Genomic DNA, 26,986 nt, shown 5'->3' with positions numbered 1-26,986 from the left:
CATATTTATAGAAGCAGTTGTCAGTATTGCACATTACCAATGATTTTCTCCTAAAATGGCCCAATTTAATATTGCTTAGATAAGAATATTTTGATAGGGCTTCACTAACAAGAATGGGTCAGAGGCAACAGTATCGAGGAGGTATGAGATGTCCAGATGAAGGAACTTTTCTTAACAGATAAATAATAATGGTAATAGTAATACTACATTCATACTAAGTTAGAAATCACACACAGCATGTCAATCCTTGCTAATGCTTTCAACCTAAGAAAAACAAACTTGTCACGTTTTTTGCAAATGTCGATTGCCCTTTGTCGATCAAACACCTTCTCCAGCTCTTGGTCTTGTCGATTCATTAACGTCTTCCAGTGTTCAAAGAGCTCAGTCTCTGATTTCTGAATGTCCTTGAGTGTTCCTTCTCTCTGGATGTTACCATCTTTCATGGCAATTATCTAAAAAGTTAGAAACACAAGGGGTGAGATAAATAGCCATGTATCTCTATTTATTTTAAAGCTATGTTGCTGTGTCTGGACAGAATTTTCCCTGTTCTTAAATAAATAATATTTCTGCGAACAAATCTGTCTTTTAAAAAGACAATGAAGTTCTCTCTCAACTCTATTCCCTTTACTCAAGATGGTGCAAAAAGAGAAACTTCCTGCACTTCATGCTTTCAGAAAGGAAGGCTGCTTTTAAGTAAGTAAGAAAGAAGGCCGGGGTCCCCATCAGCAGACAGGAGAGTGCATTACTCTTCCTAAACACAAGTCATTAGCAAGATAAGATTTTAGAGTTCTCTTACCTCCTAAAAGGAAAAGGCTTTTAGCAACACACTGTGCGCAGCATGTTTTGCCCTCATTCAGGCAATTAGATACGAGCATGCTGGCTCCACAGTCTGTTTGATATCATGGACCTGATAAGGAAAAGCTACGGAATTTGAATCCCTAAAGCTTTTAAGAGCATAAATAGTGGACACGATGTGGAAAAAAAGTGTATGTGAAGACAAAGTCTGAAGGGTGTGGTTTCCAGGTTTATATCAGTGTAACTACATTATATACACAGTGTAACTACCTTCACTTTAGATCTGACAAGGAGAATTGGAAAATGAGGCGTGTGGATTGTAAACGCACGTGACATTGTTAGAAAATAGTTAATGCAGTATTTATTTTTCTCTGTCCCTGGAAACTCAGAAATTTCATGGCGGGGTGGGAGGGAAATAATCTATTCCACTTGTTGCTAAGAACTTACACCAGAGGACAAGAAGAAATAACGCAAACAAGGAACTTTTTGTAGTCAATTTATTCAGGAAACCTGTAATTGGGCTGGACCCTGAATTCTTCTGAGGGTTTTGCTACGAAGATTTAGGAGGGCCATCACATATACTTCAAATTATATTTTTATTTAAAATTCCTTAATAAAATAAAATAAAATAAATATTCCTGCTGCACTCCATTGGGCAAAATTTCCTAAGGCTTAATGAGAGCTGTGCTTAGGAAAAAACCCTGAGCTTTCTCTTAATAAATAATTTTTAATTATAAACATAATTAATACAAATCCTTGCTGACCTACAGGCTGTTTGGAACAGTATATTTCATAAAACATTACTGAAACCCAATTAGAAGATAATAAAAATAAAATAATTCTCTTAGAGCATCTCATAAAACATGAACACCTAGAAATGGGTCTGACATTCATAAAGAAAAAGAAAATATTATACTGATACAAGGCCATAGCTGTCCATAAAAAAAAAAAGCCAATACATAACAATTGGAAAAAGAGGAAGCTAAGATGGATCTCATAGGGAGGGGAAGGAGGCAGAAAATTCCTTTATCCTGAAAGACACTAACCGGAAAACCAGAACTGTGTTTAGAACAGTAGTAATAATTCTTAAGGATGCATAACTGAGGGACAAGGTCACAGCAGACACCGTAAAGGAGAAATGCTGCCCACCAAAAACACGATCAGAACAAGATTAATGTCTATTTGCAACTTTATAGCAAGCCAATACGAAGAACAGAAAGCAGCTGAAAAACGATTATTTCTTGAGACAGAGTAACCGCTGCTATAGTCTGTGCAAGATGCAAATGACAGAGAAGTCCTGCTAGGAGGCATAACTGCAGTCATCAATCCTCGTGGGCAAGAAGACCTGTGATGTAGCTGGGTAACTGTAGGAGAACTAAGTGCAAGGCCAGTGTGAACCAATGAACTAAAAAAAAAAATCCAACAAAACAAACCTCCTTACTCTACTTGATGTGCTTCATCTTTGACATTTGCAACTGCAAACTGTTATAGAAAGCATACCTTCATTATTTTCTGTAAACTACAAGAGCTAGCAAAGAAACCTAACAAAACAATTGAATACTACACATTTCTTAAAATTTTGCCAACGTACAAAGGGTACAGATGCTCTTGACACATTATGTACTAGTACTAATTGCAAGGTAATACTGATGTTTTCCTTATATTTCCATGCACCTCAATATCCATAAACATACCTTTTTCTGTGACAGCAGAGACAAATTCCTAGTAAAATCCCAGAAGAGGCAAATATGTCACTCAAACATTTCACTGGTCTGAGATTAAAAAAAATGAGCAAAATCTTCCAATATAACTAATGTTTTTGGATACTCAAAATATTTTAAATGCAGCCTGCTTTCATGAGAGTATTAAGTATCAGCTCTATGAAAATCCAACCTATTTAGGTGTTCTAAGATGGGAATCCCAAAATTATGGCATCCCAAACTCACTGGCTAGTTTTCAAAAGGTCTTTATTATGTCTCTTCTCACTTATCTACCACTTGGCGGAAAGATGAAGCAAAAGCCTTGCTTGCAGCAAGACATCATTGTGCTGCATTCTTGCCTCCTCACGAAAAACGGGAAGAGCTTTCTTACCCAGTCAGCATGGGGTAGGTACTGCAGCTTGTGAGTTACTAGCACGATGGTCCGCTTGTCTTCCTGTAGCATTTTCAGGATCCCTTCTTGCATGAGATGGTCACTTAGGTGGATATCCAGTGCAGAAAATGGATCATCCTGTCACGAGGAAAAGAGGTCAGCTTTTGGAGCCAGCATTTATGCGATTTCAGGAAACTGACAGATTGTAATACCGGTAAAACCAGCTAGATCAATATAGACAAAAGAGGCCATCAGAAGATCAGAATTGTTCTGAGGAATGGTTTTCTTAAATTACATGACAACAAACCTTGAACTGTCTTTCTGCAGTGAGTACTCGGACACACGGCCACGTCAGCTGTGTAAATGCTATGATTTCCTGAGGCTTTCTGGGATCTGCTCCTCTCTTAACAGATGCGTTTCCTAGCCTCCATAACTGCAGTACATTGTTCCTGTCAGACTCAAGACAGTGCAGCAATGTATGTCTATGGCATATATTACATTACACAAACTGCTCCAGGGACAGTGACAAAGAGCACATTTTTATTTCCCTTGTACATAATTGCCTTCCGATTTTTTTTATCCATAAATCAAAACTCTATTAACAAAGAATCACAAAAGGAGAAATATTGATCAGTTTGATGACTCTGCTCAGATGCTTGATTTACGACCTAGATTATCTTACTGAATCAATGAATTATATGCAATTAATTTAGGCATAAACTAATCTTCTAACTAAACCATCTTCTGCGAGACTTGTTTACATAATCCTATTTATATGGAATTACAAATCTATTATTTCTGCTTGCACTACTAATACTGGCTGTAGGATTTACTTAGTATCGTTATTTCATACTATTATATTACACTAAACCCAGGATTTCTTAAAAATCAAATTTTGTTTTCTTTTGTCCAGATGTTTGCTGATAAAGTAGGGTTGAATTTGAATTAATTCTGCTTTCTCTGAGTGACATCATTGCCACCAGTTAGGGAAAGGTATAAGCAAAAAGGTGAGTGCTTTAGAAAATCCCCTTGAACTTTTATTCCCTTCAATTTTGCAACAATTTATATTGTGACTGCATTAGATACTTTAGCATTGTTGCTTTCATGTATCTACAAAACCAAAAATATCTGAAATCAACAGTAGGATAAACATGACCACTGAAATTCTAATAAATCAGAGCATCATAACATAGAGCAATTAAAAAGTGCTTTTGCAACACAGTAACTTCAGACTGTGATACAGAATTTATTCTCAACAATGTGTGTGCAACTGCGTGTGCACTGTGCTCACTGAGCACCGATGTATGTTGTCAGCTTTACTGCTGCACTCTTCTGGTCTGGCACAGACCTAAACATCATTCTGTGCCCCGAGTCTGTGCACGGCCACCTCGTATGCAATGCTGCACTTCTGTGAACTGAAAATGCCGGTTCACAGAACATGACATTGCACTGTGCAGTCAGGCGAGGCTGTTCATTAAGGCGGCACTCACCACATAGGACGCATATAATGACGCATTGATGACAAGACACCTGAAAAAAATCAGTTCATGCTACAGGACTAGTCCGACATGACAAATAAAACATGCTGAATGAATGAATATAATTAAGAATAAAATCCATAATGAATTATCACGTGACCTTTTTTCATATCAGCAATGATCACAAGAAGTTTAGGGAATACAAAAGGTTATTGAATATGAGGTGCACGCTTGTGAGAGAGAAGTTTCATAAGCATTTGTTTACAAAATCAGTCTTAAAAGAACTGAGTGTTTGCAAATACTAACATATAGGATTCCTGATTATATTGGAAAGATTAATAACTGGAAAAAAGTTTCTTTGTAGGTGCTTTTACATTATCAAACCGTAAGAGAACCTGCTACTATCAGGAGATCATTGAGTGTCCTGCACAAAAGGACGAAAGTGACAAAACCAAGTTACAGCCCAATACTGGATCTGCTGATTTGCCGCACCTGGCCCAACTGCTCTCTACCCTCCTGCATTCTGGTCAATGCCTGGAAATGCTCTGCACACGAAGCAAGCACATATTGATCAGCCTAATTACAGGGAAAGGTCTAAGTAACCTCCCAGACTTTCAGGGATGACTTCTAATGTGCACAGCTTTTCTAGTCCCACGTGACTCATGTCTGGCTGTCATAACAGCTGGATTCAAAGCTCCTTCTTAAGCTCAGTTTTTAAGGAAGTCCTAAATTGGAAAGCCAGCAAGCTCACTACTAGCGAGTGTGTAGGATGCATCTGTTTTCCCACCTACTAAGTTTTTAGAGCCTGCTCTCACTCCTTTTTCCATAGCACTTCTGTTGAAGGTAGGACAGGATATACAACAAGCAGTTCAGGGTGGGAAGACAGCTTAGTTTGTTGCAGAAAGGAAACACCCCAGACACAGGACAACATTAATTTTAGGCCTGAGACAGCTTAGGAATTTATGGATACAGCTGAGACTATTAAATTTCTAAGTACCAAAGATAAACACAAGGGTCAAAAAGAAATTTCAATAGACTGAGAGGGGAAGCATCAGCATTTCAATTTGTATCCTAGTATCTATCTGTCTGCAGCATTTACAAAATGCTTCTTACCTGCAGGCTAGCTGACAACGGATATAAAATAAACAGTGCACGTTTGGCTTAGCTCAGTGAAGCAGTGTTCTGTGTGTATTACCCATGCAATACTCTAAATGCTCGCATGTCATGCTTATGTTTGCAGCATAAACATAATGGCACCTACTCACCAGGAACACAACATTTGTCTGCTGGTAAAGTGCTCTTGCCACACTGATACGTTGGCGCTGCCCTCCAGACAGATTAATACCCTGCAGATAAACAGGAGAAAAACAGTCAGACAGTTATAGAAACATCAATTGAATATTCATGTTTTGATCAGATTATCCACAGAAGACTTTCCAGACAAAGAAACTCAGACAAATTTTTCAAAAGCGTGGGCCTGTAATTCAGCTGGGACACAGTACACAAATTGTTAGAAAAGCCAGAGCACTCTGTCTGGAGCTGTACTCCATACATTCCAGAGGGATGGGAAATGTTTAATGGTTTGTGGCGACATAATGGCGTAGGTGGCATAGATATTCTGCAGGCACTCTAAACTAGACTTCTACTCAAAAGTTAGCTTTACGAGTCTGGCTGTGTCCTGTTTTTTATTTATTTTTGTAATCGTATGCTGTCATACTATATCAGCTCCGTTATATACTGTAATCAGTAATTGCTAGCTGGGAGGTCAGACCATGCTGAGGTGAACATTACCTGGTTGCTATTGTCCTTGTTTTTGGCCCTTAGTTCCCTGCTACCACCCTACTCTAAGTTACTTGTCCTGCCTGTGACCTGCCTGCAGTTTCACAAACACCTTAAGCTCTCATAAGCCAGTACTGCTGCCAAAAGACGCTAGACACCTTCTCCCTCCCCTCCCCTCCCCTCCTTCTGTCAAAAAACATTTGTTTGGCTACACAATGAATTGGGTTAGGAACTAATCCATTTAAAATTAGCATGGTAGCCAGTGTGGAGATTAGGCATGGAAATGTATCCTTAAATGTATCTGTGTGTGGGTGGTTTGTTGTGTTTTTTTGGTTTTTTTTGTTGTTTTGTTTGTTTGTGACAGTGCCAGTATATGCCAGAGTAAATTGTTTACAAATTTGGGACTTCTATTTCCTTTCTTGTCACTCCCTAATCTTCCCTGATGTGATAAAGCTTAGTTTGCTGTTTATTAAACATCTGCTTTTTTTTAAATGAAGGGGCTCTAAAGATCTATGAATTACTTATTTTTATGTTACTCCTAAAGAAACCAAAAAATGCACCGTGAAGTCAGGATATCTGAGATAGCAGCCACAGAATTAGTCAAACATTCTGATATCAGCACATTTAAATTATTGCATCTCACATAAATGACAGTGTTTCCATGTTTACTGAGCAACGAGCTTTCAGACTAATGACCCAAACATACATTCAACTAAAAGATTACCTTTGTTGCCAAATAACGGGCAAGATTTTAAGAACACAACAAAATAATAATAAACCCTCTATATATTTAAAACAAAAATAGAAGCTGTTTACTGACCCTCTCTCCAATCTGGGTTTGGTCTCCATGAGGGAGAATGTCAATATCAGGCTGGAGGGAACAAGCATCAATTACTGCTTTGTACCTGTGGAAACAAAGCAGGTAACACAAAATCCACACAGATACTGCTAAAGAAGCACATTTCCTACCTGCAGAGGAACAAAAATTAACCAGCTGGAAAAATCACACAGTGGAAAACATATTTGTCAGCCACTAATTGTTCTAATGGGATCTCTTTCAATCACAGGCAAGTAAATAATATTTCAGCTAAGAAAAAGCATCTTAGGTCAGCTTCCCAATTAAAAACATTTAGTAGCTAAAAACAGGCAAAACAAGCACAACGTCTTCCATGGCATACTGTGTTTAGCATTTAACTTTTTTCATGCCCAGGGCCCTTGTTTCTTGTTTCAGTATCCAAGGATGACAGAAAAAAAATGTGCGTAGGATGTGAATACATAGCCAACCACTTCTTAAGGGCAGGGGGGATGGAATACCAGCAATTAACTTTTAAGTATTTTAGAATGTTCGGTGGGCATTTGTACTGAATAAAAAGGCAGCCCATTAATCCTTCACAATGTACCAAACACTGAAATTGTAATAAACAACATTCCCACTCCCGAATAGCTAAAGTCCTTCTAAGACAGTTAAACTAGTCCATTAGCTATAAGAAGAGAATACTGCATGCTGCACAAACACGGTCCTGGGAAATGAAAACACTACCACACTGAAGTTAAAGTGAGACTGAACTTTGTCCCTTGTGTCCTTCAGGAAAAACATGGTCAAAGGGGGACTCAAGGTCTTTTGTCATGTTCAGGCAGGTGCAGTATGTTTGTTACTAGGGGGAGGTGGGGACCCACATGCGTGACCTGAGGCCTATGCAAGTCCATTATTTAGCGAAAGGGGGAGTAAAGCATGTAACAGTGCTGAAACCTGTTACCTCTGTTTGTTAAAAGGGCTTTCAAATGTGATATTCTCTTCCACTGTGGCATTGAGCAACCAAGGCTTCTGTGATGCATATGCTACTGATCCTCTTTTCCTGGGGGAAAACAAAACAAAACAAAAAAACCCCAGAGTTCCCAGCTTACCAGGGCAGCAGGCGTTTTTGGAAACCATTTTCTTGTAAAGGAGGAAACTGGTAGTAAGTCTTCAAAAACGCTCTTTCATTTTTGTTCTTTAGGACAATCAATAGCTCTCCCATCAAGGAAATACATACGATGTTAAATTTCCAACAGAATAGTGAAATTGTTCACCTAACTAAATTTCAGCTTGTTCCCTCTTTTTCTGCTGTGAGGTGGGTTTTGGAGAGGCTAGCTCAGTAAAGCTGCCTCTTGAGCAGTGCAGATGGCAGGAAGAAAATTACCAAAGACTGAATCCCAGCTCTGTTTGGACAGACTAATAAAAAAAAAATGTATGGCAGATCACTAGTTAGGCAACACATTTCAGGAGGGACGTTCTAAAAAGATATTTTTAAGGTGTTTAAAAAGAAAAATAACAACTCCACACGTGCACAAAGGCAATCCCACCCCACCCCCCCAACATTTATTTTCCCCATTCTAAGAAGAGAACTTGAGTCCTAAAGTAAATGGGTAGCCATGGGTAAAATCTTTCTATGTCTACAAAGACAATAAAAGAGAACACAGACAAAAAATACTTGCTAAATTTCCCACTGTAGAATTGCCCCCATAATGTACCATCAGAAGGCTATGGTCAACAGGATCTCACCATGCATATTTTATTTCATAGGTATTATTATTATTACTATTTAAAAATAAATGTATCTGCCTGCTAGTGAAGTAGTAGTGCTTTTGTGGCTGCTGCGCACTAAGGACCCCAGTAAGGCAACATTTTTTATTAGAGAAACCGATATTGTTGGAAAACTCATTGGCATATCACCGTTTCTCCAGAAAAGGGCCAAAAGAGGGATCATACACCTAAAAGCATATCTGTTTTCTTTCCAGCTATATCAGCTAATCCAATAAAAAGATAGGACCTCTCACCCAAACGTAGCCTTTGTCTGCTAGACAGACATTACAGCAGCCTCTTTCTAGTTGGACCTGAATACAATTCAAACCATGAGCTGCCAAAATACACCAGGCGCTTTATCTTTTTTTTTAATCAGGAGTTAAGGTCACTTGCCCTGCTCATTTTTTCAGGCTTTCACCAAGCTTGCTTAGAAGTCATTATAGGATCCAATTTTCTTTGATGACCTGAAAGAACACACAGTTACACTACCCTGCTAACATGCTTCCAAGTTCAAATGTCTGATGGCTCATTAGAATTTAATTATGTTTTATGAATTCTCTTTATTGGAAAATGAAACAGAAACAACAAAAAAGAAAAGACAGAAAAAAAATCCCCTACGCAGCCCAGCCTGCAGTCCCAAAACCTAATTCAAAGAGCATTCAGTTCTGCCTCAAGAGGGAAGCATTTTTTCAATTAGTATGAAATTCTCATCCCAATGATTGAGAAAAAATTGCTCTGAGCATTCCAAGATAAACATGTATTCCCTTCCCCTCCTTTTCATTGCTTGAAACTGTGCCTTTGCTGCCCTTAATTCTCAATGCGATTGAAAAGTTACTTCTAATTTATTTTTTGAAAAATAGTAGCAAAGTTTCGAGGAAAATGTTTTTACAATTTTTTTAAAAAGTGTGCTTTTGTTCAGTGAAGATACAGGCACTGCCAGTAAGATGCACTCCATGCTGAGATCCAGCACAACGCCCACGAACACCATTCACGTTTGACTTACATTCTGCTTTTAGGCCATCAGTGAGAATTAATTACTGCAAGGAATTTGGGAACAAGCAATGAGCTTGCTAAAATTCATTATCGATTTAGAATTTAGTAAACCCCTCTTAAATTAATCTAATTGCAAACTGACACTAGGATGACATACAGATCATATTTTGACATAAGCAAAAAGCTTGCAAGTGCTTGATCATATGAGAAATCTATGGCATGTCTACAGTGCTTCTTACAGTAAAGAGGCAGTCAAACAAAACTTTTCCTAAAACTGTGAGAAACATGCAGCCAAAAATCCAGAGAACAAAATATTCTCAAACAGAGTGTGCAACACTATCTGAAAGCCTTGAACCTACCTAAGGTTTCACACTTAAAAGCCTGAACGCAAACAAATGGCTTAAGCAGACAAAGACTTACAAGGAATTTATTCTGCAGGTGGAAGTAATTGCCTCCTGCCCCCAGACTGCATAAGCAAACATGTATTTTCATCAATGGAGTGTAATTTTTTTCCTCTGGTAACACAAGATAGACTGACCATAGCCTCTTAATTATCACAGAGAGGCAGACAGCAAAATCCAACCTTAGAATAATCAGGGAAAACCTTCCCTGAGCTCCCTGGAGACTATGCGCTTTGGCTAATATAGGATCAAGCCTGTTCATTAATTTAGAATCAGAAACATTGTCAAAATTGTTTGTTTAAAGTCATTAATCTAACTCTATCTTCACATTTCATTTTGTTAAGTCCAGTAGGCTCAGTACGCATTCAAGATCACTGAAAATAAGACTAGTTAAGGGGCGTTCATATATGAATCTCAGTGCCTAAATAAATCTACCAAGTCTGAAACATTGGTGATTTTAAAAAGAAAATAGATGCACTTAAAATGCAATGGAGTTATGATTATAATGGTAGAGGAAATAAAACATTGCAAAGCGTTTCCTGTGTGTTTTGGCTTGCTGACTACAGCTTTATCTTGATTATTTTGCACAATTCATGAATTTCTAGTATCAGTCAACAACTCAAAATCAAATGTTCTCTAGATATGAGAGAAATGTGTACTGTCCCGTCCCGTACTATTACTGCATGAACAAAAAAATACGCTTCCATTATTTTCAGCCTGATGGTAGGTAATAGAACATTCTGATATTGCCAGTCCTGAGTATTCAGGAGCATACTTTTTTGCCGTTATTAAACTGCAAGGGTCACTTGCTTGTTTTTACTTCTAAATCTACTGCAAGTAGCTGCATACAGAGACAACCCATTTGCCTTCTAAGGAGGAACAACTCATTAAGTGCAGACACTTCTGAAGAATGTTCACAGAGTCACAGAATGGCTGAGGTTGGAAGGGACCTCTGGAGGCCCCCATTAGTTTTTAAAGTGTTGTACCTGAATTCCATGTCAACAGGAGATTCCTTCTCTGGGCTGCAGAAAACAAACATAAGATTTTTTTTTTTTTAAAATCAATTATTTTAGACAATGCAAATAATACCTTAAAGTACTGTCACTATGCTATAATTAAAAATACAGCAAAATGACTGCATAACAGAAAAAACCTCTCTCAAGTATGCTAAAATTCTGTATTACGTGATATTGACCTAAAAAAGGCATGGTTAAAGCTTCAGTTTTGAGAAGCGCTAAACCACCTTCTAGAAAGTATTCAACACCTATGAGCAAATGCTCAAGGCCTCACAAGACTTTGGCTCAAAATACTCTCTGTTCTGAGAACACCAAAAACGTTCTACAGGATGCTAGTGCAACAAAACCACCAGACATATTCCTACAGCTCTTACCCAGCACAACCAGGATTCCCAGAACCTATGACAGTGTAGGTAATTGTTTCATATAGTCTAATATTCTTTCCTACCTTTTAATATGCTTGCCATACCGTTGTGCATGTTATCCGTTTTCTCTCCATCCCCATAACAGTTTCAAACATGTGACTGTCTAATTCTGACCATATTTCTCTTGTATCTTTAATATGCTTGCCATACCGTTGTGCATGTTATCCGGTTTCTCTCCATCCCCATAACAGTTTCAAACATGTGACTAATTCTGACCATACTTCACTTGTATCTTAATGGGTTCAAATGGTTTCACTTTAACTTGGCCCAGAAATTGCAGTCTCTCTTATACAGAAAGAACTGTGGGATTTCCAAGTATCCTTTACCATGAGGCTTAGTCGTTAGATACACGAAACTCCCTCTTATACTACACACAGATAGGAGCAGAAGTTTTGCAGGACTCAGTCTGACAACCAGGTAACAAGTCTGAGAAATAAGGTAAATGGGAGAGAAGAGGCTGATAGATCTAAAGAAAAGGCAGTAGAAGAGTTGGTGCGTCACAGAACCAAGAAAATACTCTGCTCAGTAGAAGACACAGAGTTTAGCATGTCAAGGAAAGGGACATCATATGACATTTTTCCTCCGCCCATTTCAGTAACAAAGTTCTCACTGACTTCAGCAGGGATAGGATTGTCACTTTTACAAGGTTTACCGTTCCGGAGGTTTGTGTGCCACACGAAAATGACAACCACGTCAGAAAGCTTTGCTCTCAGTTGATTTGGTAGATATTCCCCCAAATTAAAGCTGAACTATGTTAATCAGGTAAAAATAATTTCCATGCAAGGAACCCTTGCCAACAGATGGACTAATCTGCTACTCCCCACACTTCTCGGTTTGTGTGTGCCTGAAGAATGCTAGGTGAGAAAATAAACTTATGACAGGATGTAAAAAATGAAGAGAAGGGTAATGGGGAGAATTTGCTTTAATAAACGAAAACTTTGAAGCAATACTTGATACTATTTTTTAAAGTGTAGCATTAGGGAATAATCTCGTTCAGACTTTGAGAGAAGGATTTTCAAAGACATACAGGAAAGCTAGGATACAATTTTCAAAATCGCTGAACGGCAATGTTTTCATAAAGGAAATCCAGCTCTTATTTTCCTAAGTCACATAAGTGGTTTCAAAAATTGTATCCTAAGCTAATTAACACAGTGAAAGTTTCACTGATTTTCACAATTCTGACTCTGAAAATCTTAAGCATAGATTTTAGAAACCTTTGGTTCCTTGTGTTGCAATTGATTTAGTAGGAAGACCAATAATCGCATACGATACCATACCTGACATCTTCCCCCGTCTCACTGTCAGAAGTACAGCTGCATCACAAATAGAAAGCAAAGATTGTTTACTTAAGTAAGCACAGGCAATCTGCCCCAGAAAGAAAAACTATTAAATTCCACTTAGTGCACAGACTGCAAACAGTATTTATCACAGAGCTGCAGCGCAGCATCTGTTCCTTCTACACAAACTGACTTGATTTTAGCAGTCAAAAAAAAATTTTGTGACAGTTTTTTTTCCCTTATAAACATTTAATTTGACTCAACAAATAAAATCACCTCCGCTCTGTCCTGGAGGTGCTAACAGAACTGAGAAGTCCTAGTGTGACGAGAATCTAGTTCCATTAAAAGAAGGACATTTTCAGGGAAAAGAAACTGGTAATTTGTGATACTGTATTTTTCCATGGCAGTAACTGCACCTTTGCAGCATATAATGGGTTAGTTTGAACCCCAAATCCCACCTTCAGTTGACTTGCAACGTGCTGCATTCTGTATCAGCCCTGTCCTTGGGGGGATGTGCCTGTATAAGTAAGTGTGGGCAGGTCTGAGGGACGGACAGGTTTTGTTTTCGCTGTTTTTGAACGTGTACCAAGATGTTCACAGAGCTATTTTGACAGGATGACTGGCCATACTTATTACTGATGCTAAATTCAGTTCCATTGAAAAGAATAAAAATTTTGTGTGTCAAGTGGTATAAACAAAATCAAGGAGGAACAAAGTTTTTCATACTTTAAAGAGAACAGTCTCATTAACTTTATGCTAACACCATTTGCTGATAGATATCCAGGAAAGAAAACTATACCTGCAGTTTAAAAGGTTGGTTTGAGACACTTCCAGAAAGTTTATGCACAGTAAGCAATGACCGTATCTAAATTCAATTTACTGCAGAATTTGAGAGAGCCAGCCAGCTACTAGTATCTTTATTCCAAAGGTCAGTGTACCAAACAAAGCTTTTCCACAGTTACCCCACACTTCACTGGTCTTTAGTGACTGTGACACCTCAGTGGCACCTCCTCCAAAAACCCATGAACCTGCTGCATATCGTTAAGCAGCAACGCATTCTTTACAGAAACTATCAAGGGGCTGAAATAGGGAATACCTTTTCCAGCCCTTCCATGCACAGCACGAGGACCCTGAACAACAAACATTGGTTTCTGTTTCGTGGACCACCCCAAAGGCGGCCAGGCATCCATTCTACCAGGGAACACCCTGATAACTTGCAACATGTAGTGCCTGTGCATGACAGCAACTCCCTCTCCGCTGTGTTCCTCTCCTACACCAGCCTGCAAGACAGGCAGAAAACTGTGCAGCTCATATAATCCATCAACGTAGCTCAAGAAGCAAAGATCAGCCAGGGTCCCTCGTGGCTAGTACAATTTACCTGTGCTTACTGCAGGTGTGCAACTTTGCTCCAGTTTCTGCTCAGAAACCAGGGCAAAGCGCCACGCTCACAGGGCACGAATGATTCTCAGAGAGTACCATGAGGTGCAGCAGTGCACAGCAATGTCCCAACTTCCTCTCTTTACCATGTTCTTTTGCTATACAGTCACAGGTGCCACAATTTTTGTATGCGAGTATTGGTAGATAATTCCTTGGTCTGTGTTTCTGTTCTGTAGCTGGAAAAAATTAATTCTCCATTTGGAGTTTTAGCTCAGCCTTTTCAACCCACTGTTTCCCACTTTGACTTGGTTTTATCCCTCCTTTCCCCCTTTCCCCCTTTCCCTGCATACTGCTGGCAATTAAGGATGCATTTATCTCCTACCAGTGTTGAAATGTCAAAATAATGTATGTTTGATAATGATGCCTAGTTCTAATTTTTCAAGGCATAGGGATGTCTAAAGATGCCTACTGAGATTTTCAAGCCTTCAGATCTCTATTTCCAATTTAAATAAAATTAAGTACCTGGATGTTTCTGAAAACTCCAGTAAATGCATATTTATAAAAACCAATGTACTTTTTAGGCATCAAAATAAGAATATTGTCATTTGATGAAAACAGTCAACTCCACATTGAGTAGAAGAAAATCTACGGTTAACAAGCTTAACAAATCTAGCACTTCCTTCACGTTATAAGGACTCTAGATTCACATGGGAGTATATATGTCCTGTTTAGAAACAAATGGCATAATTTTGTTTGAGCAAACTATTTCTTATTTAGGTCAATTTTCTGATATCATTTACTCCAAAAAGACTTAAACTGCTCCCTGGACTTGAACTGGGACTATTTAAAGTGAGATACTGCCCAGAATAAATTAGCATGGCATATACTATAATTATTTACTCAACAACCAGTGAAATCAATACTATTTACCATCTGTTCAGAAAGTAAATGATGATTTCTCTATTTTTGTTAATCTCTAACCATATTACAAAATATTTATACTGAGATGCTCTCAGCCTGTTTTGGACAAGGGGCAGTAATCTCAGCTGGATCTTCCAGGCACACACTGTAATACAAACAACAAAAAATCACAAATGAGCCAGTGCTCACTTCTATTAGCCAATTCCTAGCCCACGAATAAATTACATTTCTTTTTAAGGTTTTGAAACAAATATTTTTCTAGGAAGCAAATAAAGATGATATGCAGTTAATCCTGTTTTATCAATAGAGCATGGAGGCACAGAGGAGGGAAATGATGACTTGTGCAAGGTTATCCATTAGACCAAGGGAAGGGCCAGGAATAGAATCCAGATTTCCTGAGCACTGAGTGACATGCCAGCAGGATGTATCCTTCGTCTTCATAGCTGTGACCTTGGAGGAAGGGAAGGGGAAGGAAATTTGGAATGAAATAATTCAGGACTATTCTGTAACATGAATGACTGAAGCCAAGCATTCGTCTCATCCCAAAGAAAGAGCTGTAACAAGGATCTTACTGATTTTGGTGACACATTTTATTGCCTGAGCTAAGGCTATGAGCTCTGGTGATTACTTGATAAGACTACTCTCCTTGAACCTGGGATAATGTTGCATGTACCTGGTCAGGCATTAGTATTTTCTTATCAAATTAAGGGAGCTTTCATCTGATAGCTTACAACACAGGTGTGCAGCCTACACTGACTGCATCTATCATGCTGAATAGACCAGTGCATATGGTAGCAGCTCTGAAAGATGAGACAAAACATAATCTGTCCCAGTGCAGCCAGCACTTACAGTGCTAAGATTGTTTCAGCCACAAGCCCCTTTATACATATCTGACAGATAGCGAAGCAAATGTGATAACAACTGAATTTTACCTTGTGATACTTTGGCACATATAGAAGACATGAAAACCAGTTCTGACCTTTGCACTGTTGTGAAGCACATACTTCTAAACAAGTGTTATTTAAAAACACAGTCTGATCAAAACCACCATGTCATCTGTTTTCGTTTAGGATCAGACATTCAAATTATACTTCTTAATCATGCTATATTGTCTGTAAAAAATTGCAGTCTCGCTGAAATGAAATTAATTCACCTAATAAGGCTGCAGGGATTCTGTATGGTTCCTCACCATGCTCTAATTTTCTGCTTAGGGAAGTTTGTTTCAATGGATAGATCACCCCGTTCCGGAACTTTGGCTTCTGTTCTTGTCTCTCTCACCAGCTGAAAGGGTCACCTTCCCATGTTTCATTTTCCCCACCTATAAAATAGGGAACCTTCCTTCCTTGTACTATTACTATTAAAGCACGCGCAATTCTGAGTAGCGTGACTGGCTTACACATGAAGGCTGGATATAAATAATATCTCTCTACAAACACTCAAGGAATTTGTGAGAATTGTTTCACAAAATCAGTGCCGAACCCACTGGGTAACAATGACCCTCTGTCCATTGGAGCGCGTGGACTTGACTTACAGTTGCACTGTTGTTCCTTCATTCCCAATCAGTTGGAAATAAAATTAATTGTTTCTCTAGGTTCTTCTACTGTTTGTCAAGCTTTATCTACAAACAACTGTATGCCAAAAGGGAAAGTGTAGTCTGTATGGCTAGGAAGTCTAGTACTGTAAAATAAACAAGCCAAAAATGTTCACACACATTGATCAGACAGTGTACTAGAGATGGCAGTAATTTACTGGAAACCATATACAGGAGTTGCAATGTATTATATCACCTGTCATTTAGTTTGAGGGCCAAGACACCAAGCCCGAACAGTACAGCTGTTGGAGTTCGGCAGCATTTCCCCCCCCCCCTTCATGGCCAGTACAAAAGTTAGACACAAGTATAGCCTATAACTGGCTGTCAGAGCACAGCTGCTGTGTCCCCCTGGGAAAGGAGGAAGGACACGACTATCTCCCTCTTGTCAAATCAGGCAGGATGCACTGGGGGAGTACCCTGAGGTCACCGCCACTTACAAAAAACTCTTCAATTTCTCAGGCACTAGACCAGTGCTGGGATGGAGCACACATCTAAAAGCACAGCCAGGGACCACTCCTGGTGAGCCGGTAACTCTTTATAGTTCCATTCAAAGACACAAGCTCAGGCCTGAAAGTGCAAATGCCATTCTGTAGCAGCACAACACCTCAAGCTAATTAATTCTGATTCAAAATTAGTTACAATTTCACCCAGGTTATGTTGCTGGAGTGCAGAATGCCCAAGCGTGGTTATCTATTCTTATTAATGGAATAGACAGCTTGTTTGACCCTGGCTGGGGGTTCTTTCTGATGTGCTCCCCTACCACTTAGGGTAAGGTTTTTATCTTGACTGCACACCTACAAAATCCCTGACTCTATAAACAGGTTCCCAGGACAGATTTTGGCTTTTTTCTGCACCAGTACTCAACTCAAGCTTGAATTTTTAAATAGCACTACCTGCTCCAGAATATGTTCCCAGAGATCTTCTGCATCTCACCAAGTATGGCTAGCAAGAGAGATGACTTACCACAGCCAACCTGTCCTACAATCATTGTTAGCTGACCTGTGAGAGAGGAAGGTATATATAAGCTTCTGATTTACCAAATGCTCATGGAAAAACATCTTATTCTGCATATCTGATGTCATTTTGTACCTTGAGGGATTCGGATATCAATGTTGGACAATGCTGGAGGACCTTCAGGTGTCCAAGTGAAAAATCCATTTGTGATCTATGCCAAGATGGAGAGAAATAAGAAAGAGAAAACCAGCTTTAGAGCTGACTTCTTTTTTCGACATCAGAGACGCTTCTTCTGTTTTCATTACACTGAGCATAGGAACAGAGTTAGACTTTGCCCAGTGCAGGAAACAGGTCTTTAAGTGACTGATTTTGTAAAGGCCTGTGTTCTGATGTGCAAGAATCTCTGAACTCAAACAAGCACAACAATGAGAAAATTATGGAAAATTCCTGAGGAAAAAGGAGTTGCTCTTTAGGGTTTCTTTTGTTTTGTTATTTGTAAGGTGGGCACATGAAATAAGTGAAATCATTACAACACAATTAAGTTATATACAGGGTCATGGTTTGCTCTCTGCAGAGTCCTGAATGTCACTCTAGACACACTGCAGCACATACAGCAATTACACGGTCCAAATTCCACACAGATTTGCAGAACTTTCCACAGAAATTAGATGTTGCTGCCTATTACAGTATTTTCCTTTGTATTTCTGATATGATTCTCAGATAACCTAGGCTTTGCTAGATACAGAAATCTTTTCACTGAAAGACTAAAAACAAGAAACAAAGCCTGTTCAGGACTTTAAATGGAGGAGATTTCCATGGATACTGTGAAAAATAGGAAACAGGAGACAATTTTAAAAGGCCCGTATTTATATAGGACCCTCTTCTCTCTTTTTCAGAGCCACTGAAGCCTTCAAAGTCTTTCAGCAATGCAAGGTACAAAATTTTTTGATCTGAGAAGAGTGGAATGGGACACTTTTATCCTACCCTGGAGAAAAAAGCGATACTCTTATCTTGGGAAACTACCTGAGAAAATGAGCAAAAGAAAGCGCAGTGTTCCTCCCTCTAGATTACCAAAGGCAGCCAGAGGATCCTCTCTCAAAAAATGCCCCTTCATGGGCAATGAGCTGCAGCCAGACAGTACTTAGGTAACTGCAGAAGTCCCCTGACCCAGGTGCCGCCGGTGACAATGATGTCAGCAGATGGAGCCAAAGATTATAGCTAGTCCTGGCTTTCTATTCAAGACCTTATAAATACTGTCCTTATAGAGGCTACTGCTCTGGCCTCTCCTTTGTGACAAACTCCTTTGTTGTCACTCCAGGCTGTCTTTTGATCCAACAACCCACCCAAACCCCTCTCTCCAATATTCCTCTTATTTTCCTGGAAGTCTATTCAAGAAGGATCCTGCACCAAAGCAGCATGTCGGGTGACAGCCTGAAAAAAACCTGAAAGCACTACCAGTTGTCTTACTTAATCCCATGAAACTGAATTATTCATTCTCTTGTGCCAGAAATGCAAATGTAATAGCAGACTTCCTAAATAAACAGCATCATCACTATAACAACCATCAGGATTTTTATTACTTCTGGCCATTTCTATAGCAAATCAAGAGCATCAGTCTTCAAAGTGGCATAAGTAATTTTAATTTTTTCTTCAAAGAATTTAGGCCTTTGGGGGTTAGTTTTTAACTTCATCTTGAAAGGCTACTAGGAATTCCAGAAGAGGAAGGGAAGACCGATGACAAGATTATTTTAGGAATGTCTAAATCAAATTCTTTTAAGTTTTCTTCATACCATTTTTCTGTACAGGCATTAGAAATGGAAGAAAGAGTCTGGCATACATAAAAGGTTGGACCAGATGATCTTTTGAGGTTCCTTCCAACCTGGGCTGTTCTGTGTTCTAAGTTGGAAATTTTTGTCATGAGAACAGGGCTAATGACTTAAACACTTCAAATAGAAAATTGCTGAGCAAAATCTAGAGGGATATACACAGCTCATCACAACACAGAGGCCGGTAGTCAACTCTTAAAACGGAAGACATGGAAAAGAAAGGTGGAGGTTAATCTCTGACATGAGCACAAGCGTCTGACAGTTCACATCAAATGCTGGTTCTTGAACTTGAAACTGCCTTCAGAATACAAAAGTGACTATTAGTGAGCTATAGTAACAGTGTTAGCAGAGTGACCTTCATATCACCTTTACACAAAAATCATCTGCTTCTGTGATGTTAATGGGTCTTCTCATGTGAGAGCTGTAATTGTTCCAGTCCTCCCTGGCAGGCCTCTTGCGGTTAACAACTTTGAGTGGCTGTGCAAAATCAGAAAGACAGAAATAAGCAGTAATTGGTGTCAATACCAGCAAAACGTCCTAAATGCAAGCAACCATGTTATGACCTATACAGTTCAGGGTATTAAAAAGAGTTTTTGCAATTGCAAGAAATAATCAGTAGGAAATGGAAAAATAAAAAATCTATTCTGGGTACAAATTACTCCAGCCACTTCACCTGCAATTAAACAGCATTACTCACCACCGCCTGGTATTTGCTGTGATTATCTGCGCTTCTTAGCTCTGAAGATTTATCATGCTCTTCTCCAATTTCTTCACTTGACAGGAATTCACTCAGTTTCTGCACACTGAAAGGGAAAACACAGAATCACACCTCAAGCTGGAATGCAAAACTTCTGTTCACTGCAATGTTTATTATAGAGCATCCCTTTTAGTATTTCAACCACCGCCTGCTGCAGTTTGTTTTCATTTTGTTACGGGCATATGAAAATGTGCAATGAGAAGTTACTGCAAGGAAGTTGACAAAACCTGCCCTGTTGTCTATTAATAGCTATGACATTTTAATGGTTTGTGCAGATGCTTCTCAAGTCTTGTCTTTTCTGATACCACCAGAGAGATTACACAAAAGATTTTTTTAGGCATTTGGTGGGATGCAGACCAACTACAACAGTAGCTCATTTTGAAGCCATGTGCTGAAGTAGAATTAATGTCATTTATGTTACTGAAGTGTTGCACAGTCAGTTCTACTGAACAGTCTTATGAACACTAGCAGTCTGATGAAATCTGTACACCGTGAGCTAAATTCAACCAGCTGTGATGAAATACGAAGTGTATGAGGTAACATGATAAAGGAATATACCTTAACAGAACAGTGTTCAACAGATGAGATATAGAAGGAATCCTGACAACCAGCAACAAAGGAGAAGGCATAAAATCTTCACAAGCTGCTTAAGATTTAATTAGCTAAGAGATAATGTGCCTTTACTAATGACATTTAACAGATCATGACATCAATTTTATCTCTGTACCTGACTTTATAAAATATACGTCTAATCTACTCACAGGGACAGCAAATGAGATCTGTAAAGTAAGTGGATTGAATCACGAACTCAACATCAAAGGGGCTCAATTAGGTGGAAATAAGTTAACTATCTGTCTCCAAAACGATAAAGTGCCAGAAGGCCTTAAGTTCCTAAGAATAAATTTATGGACAAGGACTGAAAAAATTGATTTCAACATTTAGCCTTAGGCGAACTGGGGAGAAACAGGCAAATGATGCCACCGTAGCATCTGGCTATCCGTAGCCACTGTAGATACACGGCTATCTGTTAGTATGCAAACCTTAAAAAATAAAACCCCCAGCATTTATTTTGCATTCCTCTGCCAGGGATTTCTTCTTCAGAAGGAGACTTAGTTTCCTCTAAGAACCTCATGAGATACCCCACTGGTGCCAAAACAGTGCTTGGACCAAGGCAGTACAGGACTGCCTAAGGCAGACTACCTGTACAGTTAGCACTTGTCCTGCGAGTAGAGATGGAAGCCACCTGGGGACTCCCTAGGAGAGAACTGGTTCTACAGTCTTTCTGTCAGCCTGCCCACTTGCTAACGGCAGCTGAGGACTAAGAGATATACAGTGGGGTGAATTTAGCTAGAGCAGATACTACAATCTAAGCAACTGAAAAGGGGGAGAATAATTATTTGGGATGGGACAAGAGGAGTAATAACTAATTCAGGCTTGATGTTGGACCAAAATTCCTTAATGGGAAAGTTTATTATCTCAAAGGAAGAAATTAGAAGCTGCATCTATTTGCACAAAGCTCTGGAAAACAGGGCTAGGAATGATCTTACATTTTGTTCAGTGAACCAGATGTTTAAAAGAACATTTTAAATGTCTTTAAATGGACCAAATGATGGTTTAGATGCTGCCTATATGGAGTTGGTATGCAGCTGCACCTGCATTCTTTATAGGAAAATTACACTGACATTTAATAATCGCTCTGAAGGTATAAAGACCAGATAGAGAAGTCCCCTGTGTATCTGCTCCAGGGTCTAGAGGGGGAGGAATAGAAGACAGCAAACGTGTTCTTGGACCATGCATACCCAAACAAGACTATGTCTCTATTATGCCAGTCAGTAGTTTGATTTTTGCTCTCTGCTCTCTGGTTGTGTATCAAGGTAACTGTGCTCTAAGTGCCAAGACCTCTCTGCAAGCCCCCTGCCCAATGCTCTGCTTAATTCTGGAATTGCTGCTCCTGTGGCAATTACTGAGGAAACACAGTATAGCTGTGAGAAAATCTTTTGTTAGAAGCAGCAACTCATATTTCAGGATGCCACACCGTTCTACACTCTTAAAGAATAAAAAAAACGTTCTCTGCAGAGCTCTCACTGACATTGCAATTTCACTAGTATTCCAGTATCTCCACGGGGGAGCTTATTTTTAAGCCACAGAATAGACGTATTGATTAAAACATGGTTATTTGCACAGCTGACTGAAAAAGCGGTTTCATATTAAACTCAGTAAGACACATAATGCCACTCTTGCTACTTGACCTTTGCTGATGGAAAACTGTACGCTGTACCCTATGTCCTTGAAGACCTCACATTTAAGAAATACATCAATTGGCTGCTCAGTTTTAATTTTCAATGGCACAAACACTCTACATATTAAGAAAACTTTTCAAAGAGAAAATAGAATTTCTCACCTTCCTAAAGACTTTCAACAGTTCCCCCTCTCAGAAGCAAACACCCTAGCCCCATAACTTGCAAAGTCTGCAGGGGCCTTATGTGGAACAGAAGCTTTAAATCCGTTTTACCATCGGAATCAATCACACAGTTGTTCTGAGAGTGTCAATGACAATCCATGACGATGCTTTGCAATTGGGCACACGTGTAATGGTTAAAGATACTGACAAGTTTATTTGTGGAGATTATTGTCCTTAATAGCATCTGGCATCGGAGATTGTAGCCAATATTAACAGAGCAGGGGTTGTGAAGTGCCTGAGATGCAAAGCCAGTAACACCCTCTTAGTATCCTTTACGTGCTGGTTTCACTGCTGGATCACCTTCTGCTTCACGTAGTTCCCTTCTGTCACTACAGGAGAAGCTGTCTTGTACACTTGCTAACACCAATTAGAATATCTCAGCCTAAAGAAAGCTGAAGCACAACTTCATCAAGTTAGGTTACCTTTACCTCATCTTACTGATCAGCTACTTATTAGCAGGAAGGTGTAACAGCAGGACACAGTTACAGCAAGTAAACGTTAGTTGTGCTCAGCTGGCACAAACACAGCTTTCTAGTAAGCGTCTGCTTTTTCACATTTACCAAACTATTTAAGCAAGCATGCGTTTGCATGGGTTGAAAGTATCTGGCATATGCTTCCAAAATATTGCACTGAAGGATGGGGTACTGGGAAGACACACCTAGAGTAGCACCAGCAGCACTATGCAGCAACGCGCTCTGGAACACTACCTGGGTTACTGCGATACAGACAGCCAGGAAGACAAGGATCACGTCAAGTTTGTTACCGAGTTTGAACTGGGGGATTCCTGTCTGCACTACAAATGGCAGGACAATAGCCTGCTAACAAGAAGATAACTACAGAATAACTCATGAAGAACTCCCGGCTAGTAACAATTAATACTTGGTTGATACTAATTGCTTTAGAATTGTTCCTGCAGCATTAGCAGGCACACAATTCATTTACAAAGAAACCCTTAGACAAGCCAAAATAAATGGCCGTTACCAGTGCCCGTGTGAGCCCCCAGATACTTTGCTGGCTGCAATCTTAGCACGACAATTTGCCATGACTCTAAGGACTACCACAGTGGCTGCAAAACATTTCATGCCAGCTGCTGACACTCCCAGATTTCACATTTGTTAGGAGAGAGGACACAGCTATGACTTTGCACTGTCAGGGAATTTTGAAATAGCGAGAGCGATCTCAGCCTCCTGCTATAGTTTCCTTTCCATCTCCAAAGCGACACAAAGGCAATTAAGCAAGGGCTTGGGTCCAGTATCTGTCCCACAGTTTAGGCAAGCTATATTGGAGGTCACAAAGAGGTCCTAATAAAGTAAGAAGCCCAAACTCTCTCTTCCTCCCCTATCAGTCACGTAGAGTTACACCGCATATGAAAAGCATTAAGAGGTTTTTACACAAATCTGTTGATACTCAAAGTAAAACTCCCAGTGAAACAGCAGTTCTGCTGGTTGTTATTTCAGTTTTTGAACGCTCAGACTAACATGTTCATAAGAAAGTAAAAATTCATCAAGTCTGGAGAAGACATTTAGTCATTAACTTACTCTCACACTTAACAGTGATTTTTACGGGGTTTTGTTTGTTTGTTTAAGTCTAACTCTCCACCAACAGGCAACGTCTCAGGCAGAGGGGTGGAGGCTGAGCACAGCCCAAGAGATACACGCTGAAACACTTGTGCCTCTGTGATCACTTTTTTCCCTTCTACATGCTTGATGGAGGGCAACATTTGGGTGATTTACAAAACTAAATCTTCAGTAAGTTTTCACTTCCTTTCTTGTTACCACCTATGTTGTATGCAGTATCAATATAGCTCAACCCATTCTACACAATGGAGTACTAGCTGTGGACCACAAAATATTGGTTGTGACAATTCTATCAGCAAAAACTTGGCCCACATGCTACAACCAAGGGAACCATGCAAGGTAAAAAGTTAGGAAGCAATTTATAACAACAACAGATAAATAATCAGCACACTATTTCTAAACTTACAGTTGGAAAATGAGCAATAGACGCATTCTCAAAAGTTGGGGAAATGGTAGCAAAGATATTAATTTTACAGTTCTCACCTTACTAACGCTTTGACAGTGGATCTAACCACACTAGAGAGCAGGAACAATGGAGACACAAGAATATGAAACAGGGAGATGGAGGCAAATGCCACAGAGGGGGAGAAGTCAGCCTTTCTTGTCAGATGAGCATGGACCACAAATGTCTACAAAGAGACAGACATCATCATCAGCATTTTGTCATAAAGAAGGAAACACACAAAGACTTCACATTTCATAAGCATTTCATTTACAGAATCTTAATTTATACTCTCTTAACAGTTTGGGAGAGTGCTGCATACTCTGGGCTGCTCCTGGCCACAGACAACAAGTGGGCATTTTCCACTCTCTCCCAGAGGAATTGCAAATGCGTAGCAGGTCTGCATCCTGTCCCCCTCCTTCCTCATTTCCACATCACTTATACTTGAAAATGCAGTTGTAATTAACACTACTTAGAAAAGTCCATACTTACTATAAGTACAGCTGCAATTGGTATTGCTGCGTTCATAAAGACTGTGAAGGAAAACACGTAGGAACATTTAGAAACAATTTCCATTCAGACATGCTAAATGTTAAAATACTACTAGCACTGGTTTACAATGGTATTTTCTACGCTTAAGATAGGGAAAATGCGGAACTATCTACACACATCAGTACATTGTTTTAAAATGCCTACAGTTTACTTCTCTTCATGTCATCAGAACAGACAGAACCCAGCAGTGCACTCTAAGAAAAAGATGACTGATCGACTGGTTTTGAGCTGCGATCAGCTCACACGCAGTTCAGGCGAGGGATGCTGCAGGTCTCCGTCTCACGACAGGCAGAAAGGCCGAGCTGGTACAAGGTCTGGCGGGCGACTTGAATACCTGACAGCGAGAGGAAAGGAGACCCAGGCGAGGCTGCACAGGTCAGAGCACTGGGACTGCACCACAGGCTGGCTGCACACCTAGCTCTGCCCCATCCTGCAGCCCAGTGGCACGACCTCCTTGGAGAGCCACTGGCACTACGTCAAGTTGTGACCTACTTCTGAGGCACCACGTCTGAGGTACAGGGCTTTGTGGCCCCCTCAGGTTTCGGGATGCAGTTCAAAGGGTAAGGAAAGATTGGCAACCCTGCACTGTATCATTGACTTAGTCTATTCTTGTGGAGGATTTACTCATAATTACTCCTGCTTTGTCAGGCTTGGCTACTTTGTGCATGTCCTCAGGAGCTCAATACAGGTTCTAACGGTTCTGTGGTAGAGCTGTGATTTCAGATGGGCCTTGAGTTATTAAAATGCAAACAATGAACCAGTTTCCTCCCTGATCTCGAACAGTGTCTGTCTTGGTGCCCTGGATTCCCTCACTATAGCAACTATACGCTACAGCATTCAGAGGTTATTAAACAGGCAGACGGGGAGAAGCAAGCAAATACCATTTCTGTTTAGGGATCTCCTTTAGACAGGGCAGGAATATGGGTTAAGAATGCAATAATAACCAGTTATCCATCTGGGAGCTTGAGTCAGAACCAGAGCTACGATCTTACCCCACACGTCTGTCCCCTCTATCACACCTGAGGATATTATTTAATCATCACCTTTTCATTTTGACCTTCGCTCAACTTTATTTCATGAAGTAAACAATACAGAGAAAGAATATAGAATTTACAGCTAAAATAGAATTAAAAGATCAGCACACGTGTAACAGAAAAGAAAGAGGCTAGCCACTTCTTTTTTGTTTAAACTATACCTGTCCTTTTTTCCTACCAGGTATAGCCAATGTTCAGACGCTCCCCAGTTACTTCATCTGGAGTGGAGTGTCATCATTTGACCCTCAAATACTTCTGGTTGACTGTTTGGTCATCCTTTTCTGGGCATAAATCCCCTGAAGAACTTAACATACTGTCAGATGTTCCTTTTTCCTACATTTAGAAGATCTTTAATGAATCCTGTAACATACTTGTAAACTCCATACTCCAGCTTAAATAAAATAGCTGTGTTATTTCATGCAGCTCTACTTCCTTGACAGAGGGGAGTATGTGAAAATATAGATATGTTTCAACATACTTGTAAACTCCATACTCCAGCTTAAATAAAATAGCTGTGTTATTTCATGCAGCTCTACTTCCTTGACAGAGGGGAGTATTTGAAAATATAGATATGTTTCTGTATATAATTCCAAAATAAAAGCTTAGCCTTTGAAAGAATAGTACATATTAAGGCCTAGGAATTCATAGTTTACTCCGCACCCGGGGGGGGGGGGGG

General features: G+C 39.7%; 1 protein-coding gene across 1 annotated transcript in view; it reads right to left on the bottom strand.

The window, feature by feature from the left end:
• Nucleotides 1–26,986, bottom strand: part of ABCC8 (ATP binding cassette subfamily C member 8) — an 89,992-nt gene that overhangs the window by 21,217 nt on the left and 41,789 nt on the right. The window contains exons 11-23 of the mRNA XM_009288772.2: nt 25,217–25,257; nt 24,766–24,911; nt 20,185–20,290; nt 19,854–19,964; nt 17,797–17,872; nt 17,601–17,706; nt 12,819–12,854; nt 11,087–11,122; nt 7,901–7,999; nt 6,964–7,048; nt 5,630–5,710; nt 2,887–3,024; nt 327–452 (exon numbers count right to left, since the gene is read on the bottom strand). Of these exons, the coding sequence (XP_009287047.1) occupies nt 327–452; nt 2,887–3,024; nt 5,630–5,710; nt 6,964–7,048; nt 7,901–7,999; nt 11,087–11,122; nt 12,819–12,854; nt 17,601–17,706; nt 17,797–17,872; nt 19,854–19,964; nt 20,185–20,290; nt 24,766–24,911; nt 25,217–25,257 (1,187 nt within the window). The remainder of the gene's footprint in view (nt 1–326; nt 453–2,886; nt 3,025–5,629; nt 5,711–6,963; nt 7,049–7,900; nt 8,000–11,086; nt 11,123–12,818; nt 12,855–17,600; nt 17,707–17,796; nt 17,873–19,853; nt 19,965–20,184; nt 20,291–24,765; nt 24,912–25,216; nt 25,258–26,986) is intronic.

The sequence above is a fragment of the Aptenodytes forsteri genome, unplaced genomic scaffold (assembly GCF_000699145.1).
Source record: "Aptenodytes forsteri isolate BGI_AS27 unplaced genomic scaffold, ASM69914v1 Scaffold8, whole genome shotgun sequence".
Lineage (NCBI taxonomy): Eukaryota > Metazoa > Chordata > Aves > Sphenisciformes > Spheniscidae > Aptenodytes > Aptenodytes forsteri.
This window is presented reverse-complemented; position numbering and strand designations above follow the sequence as displayed.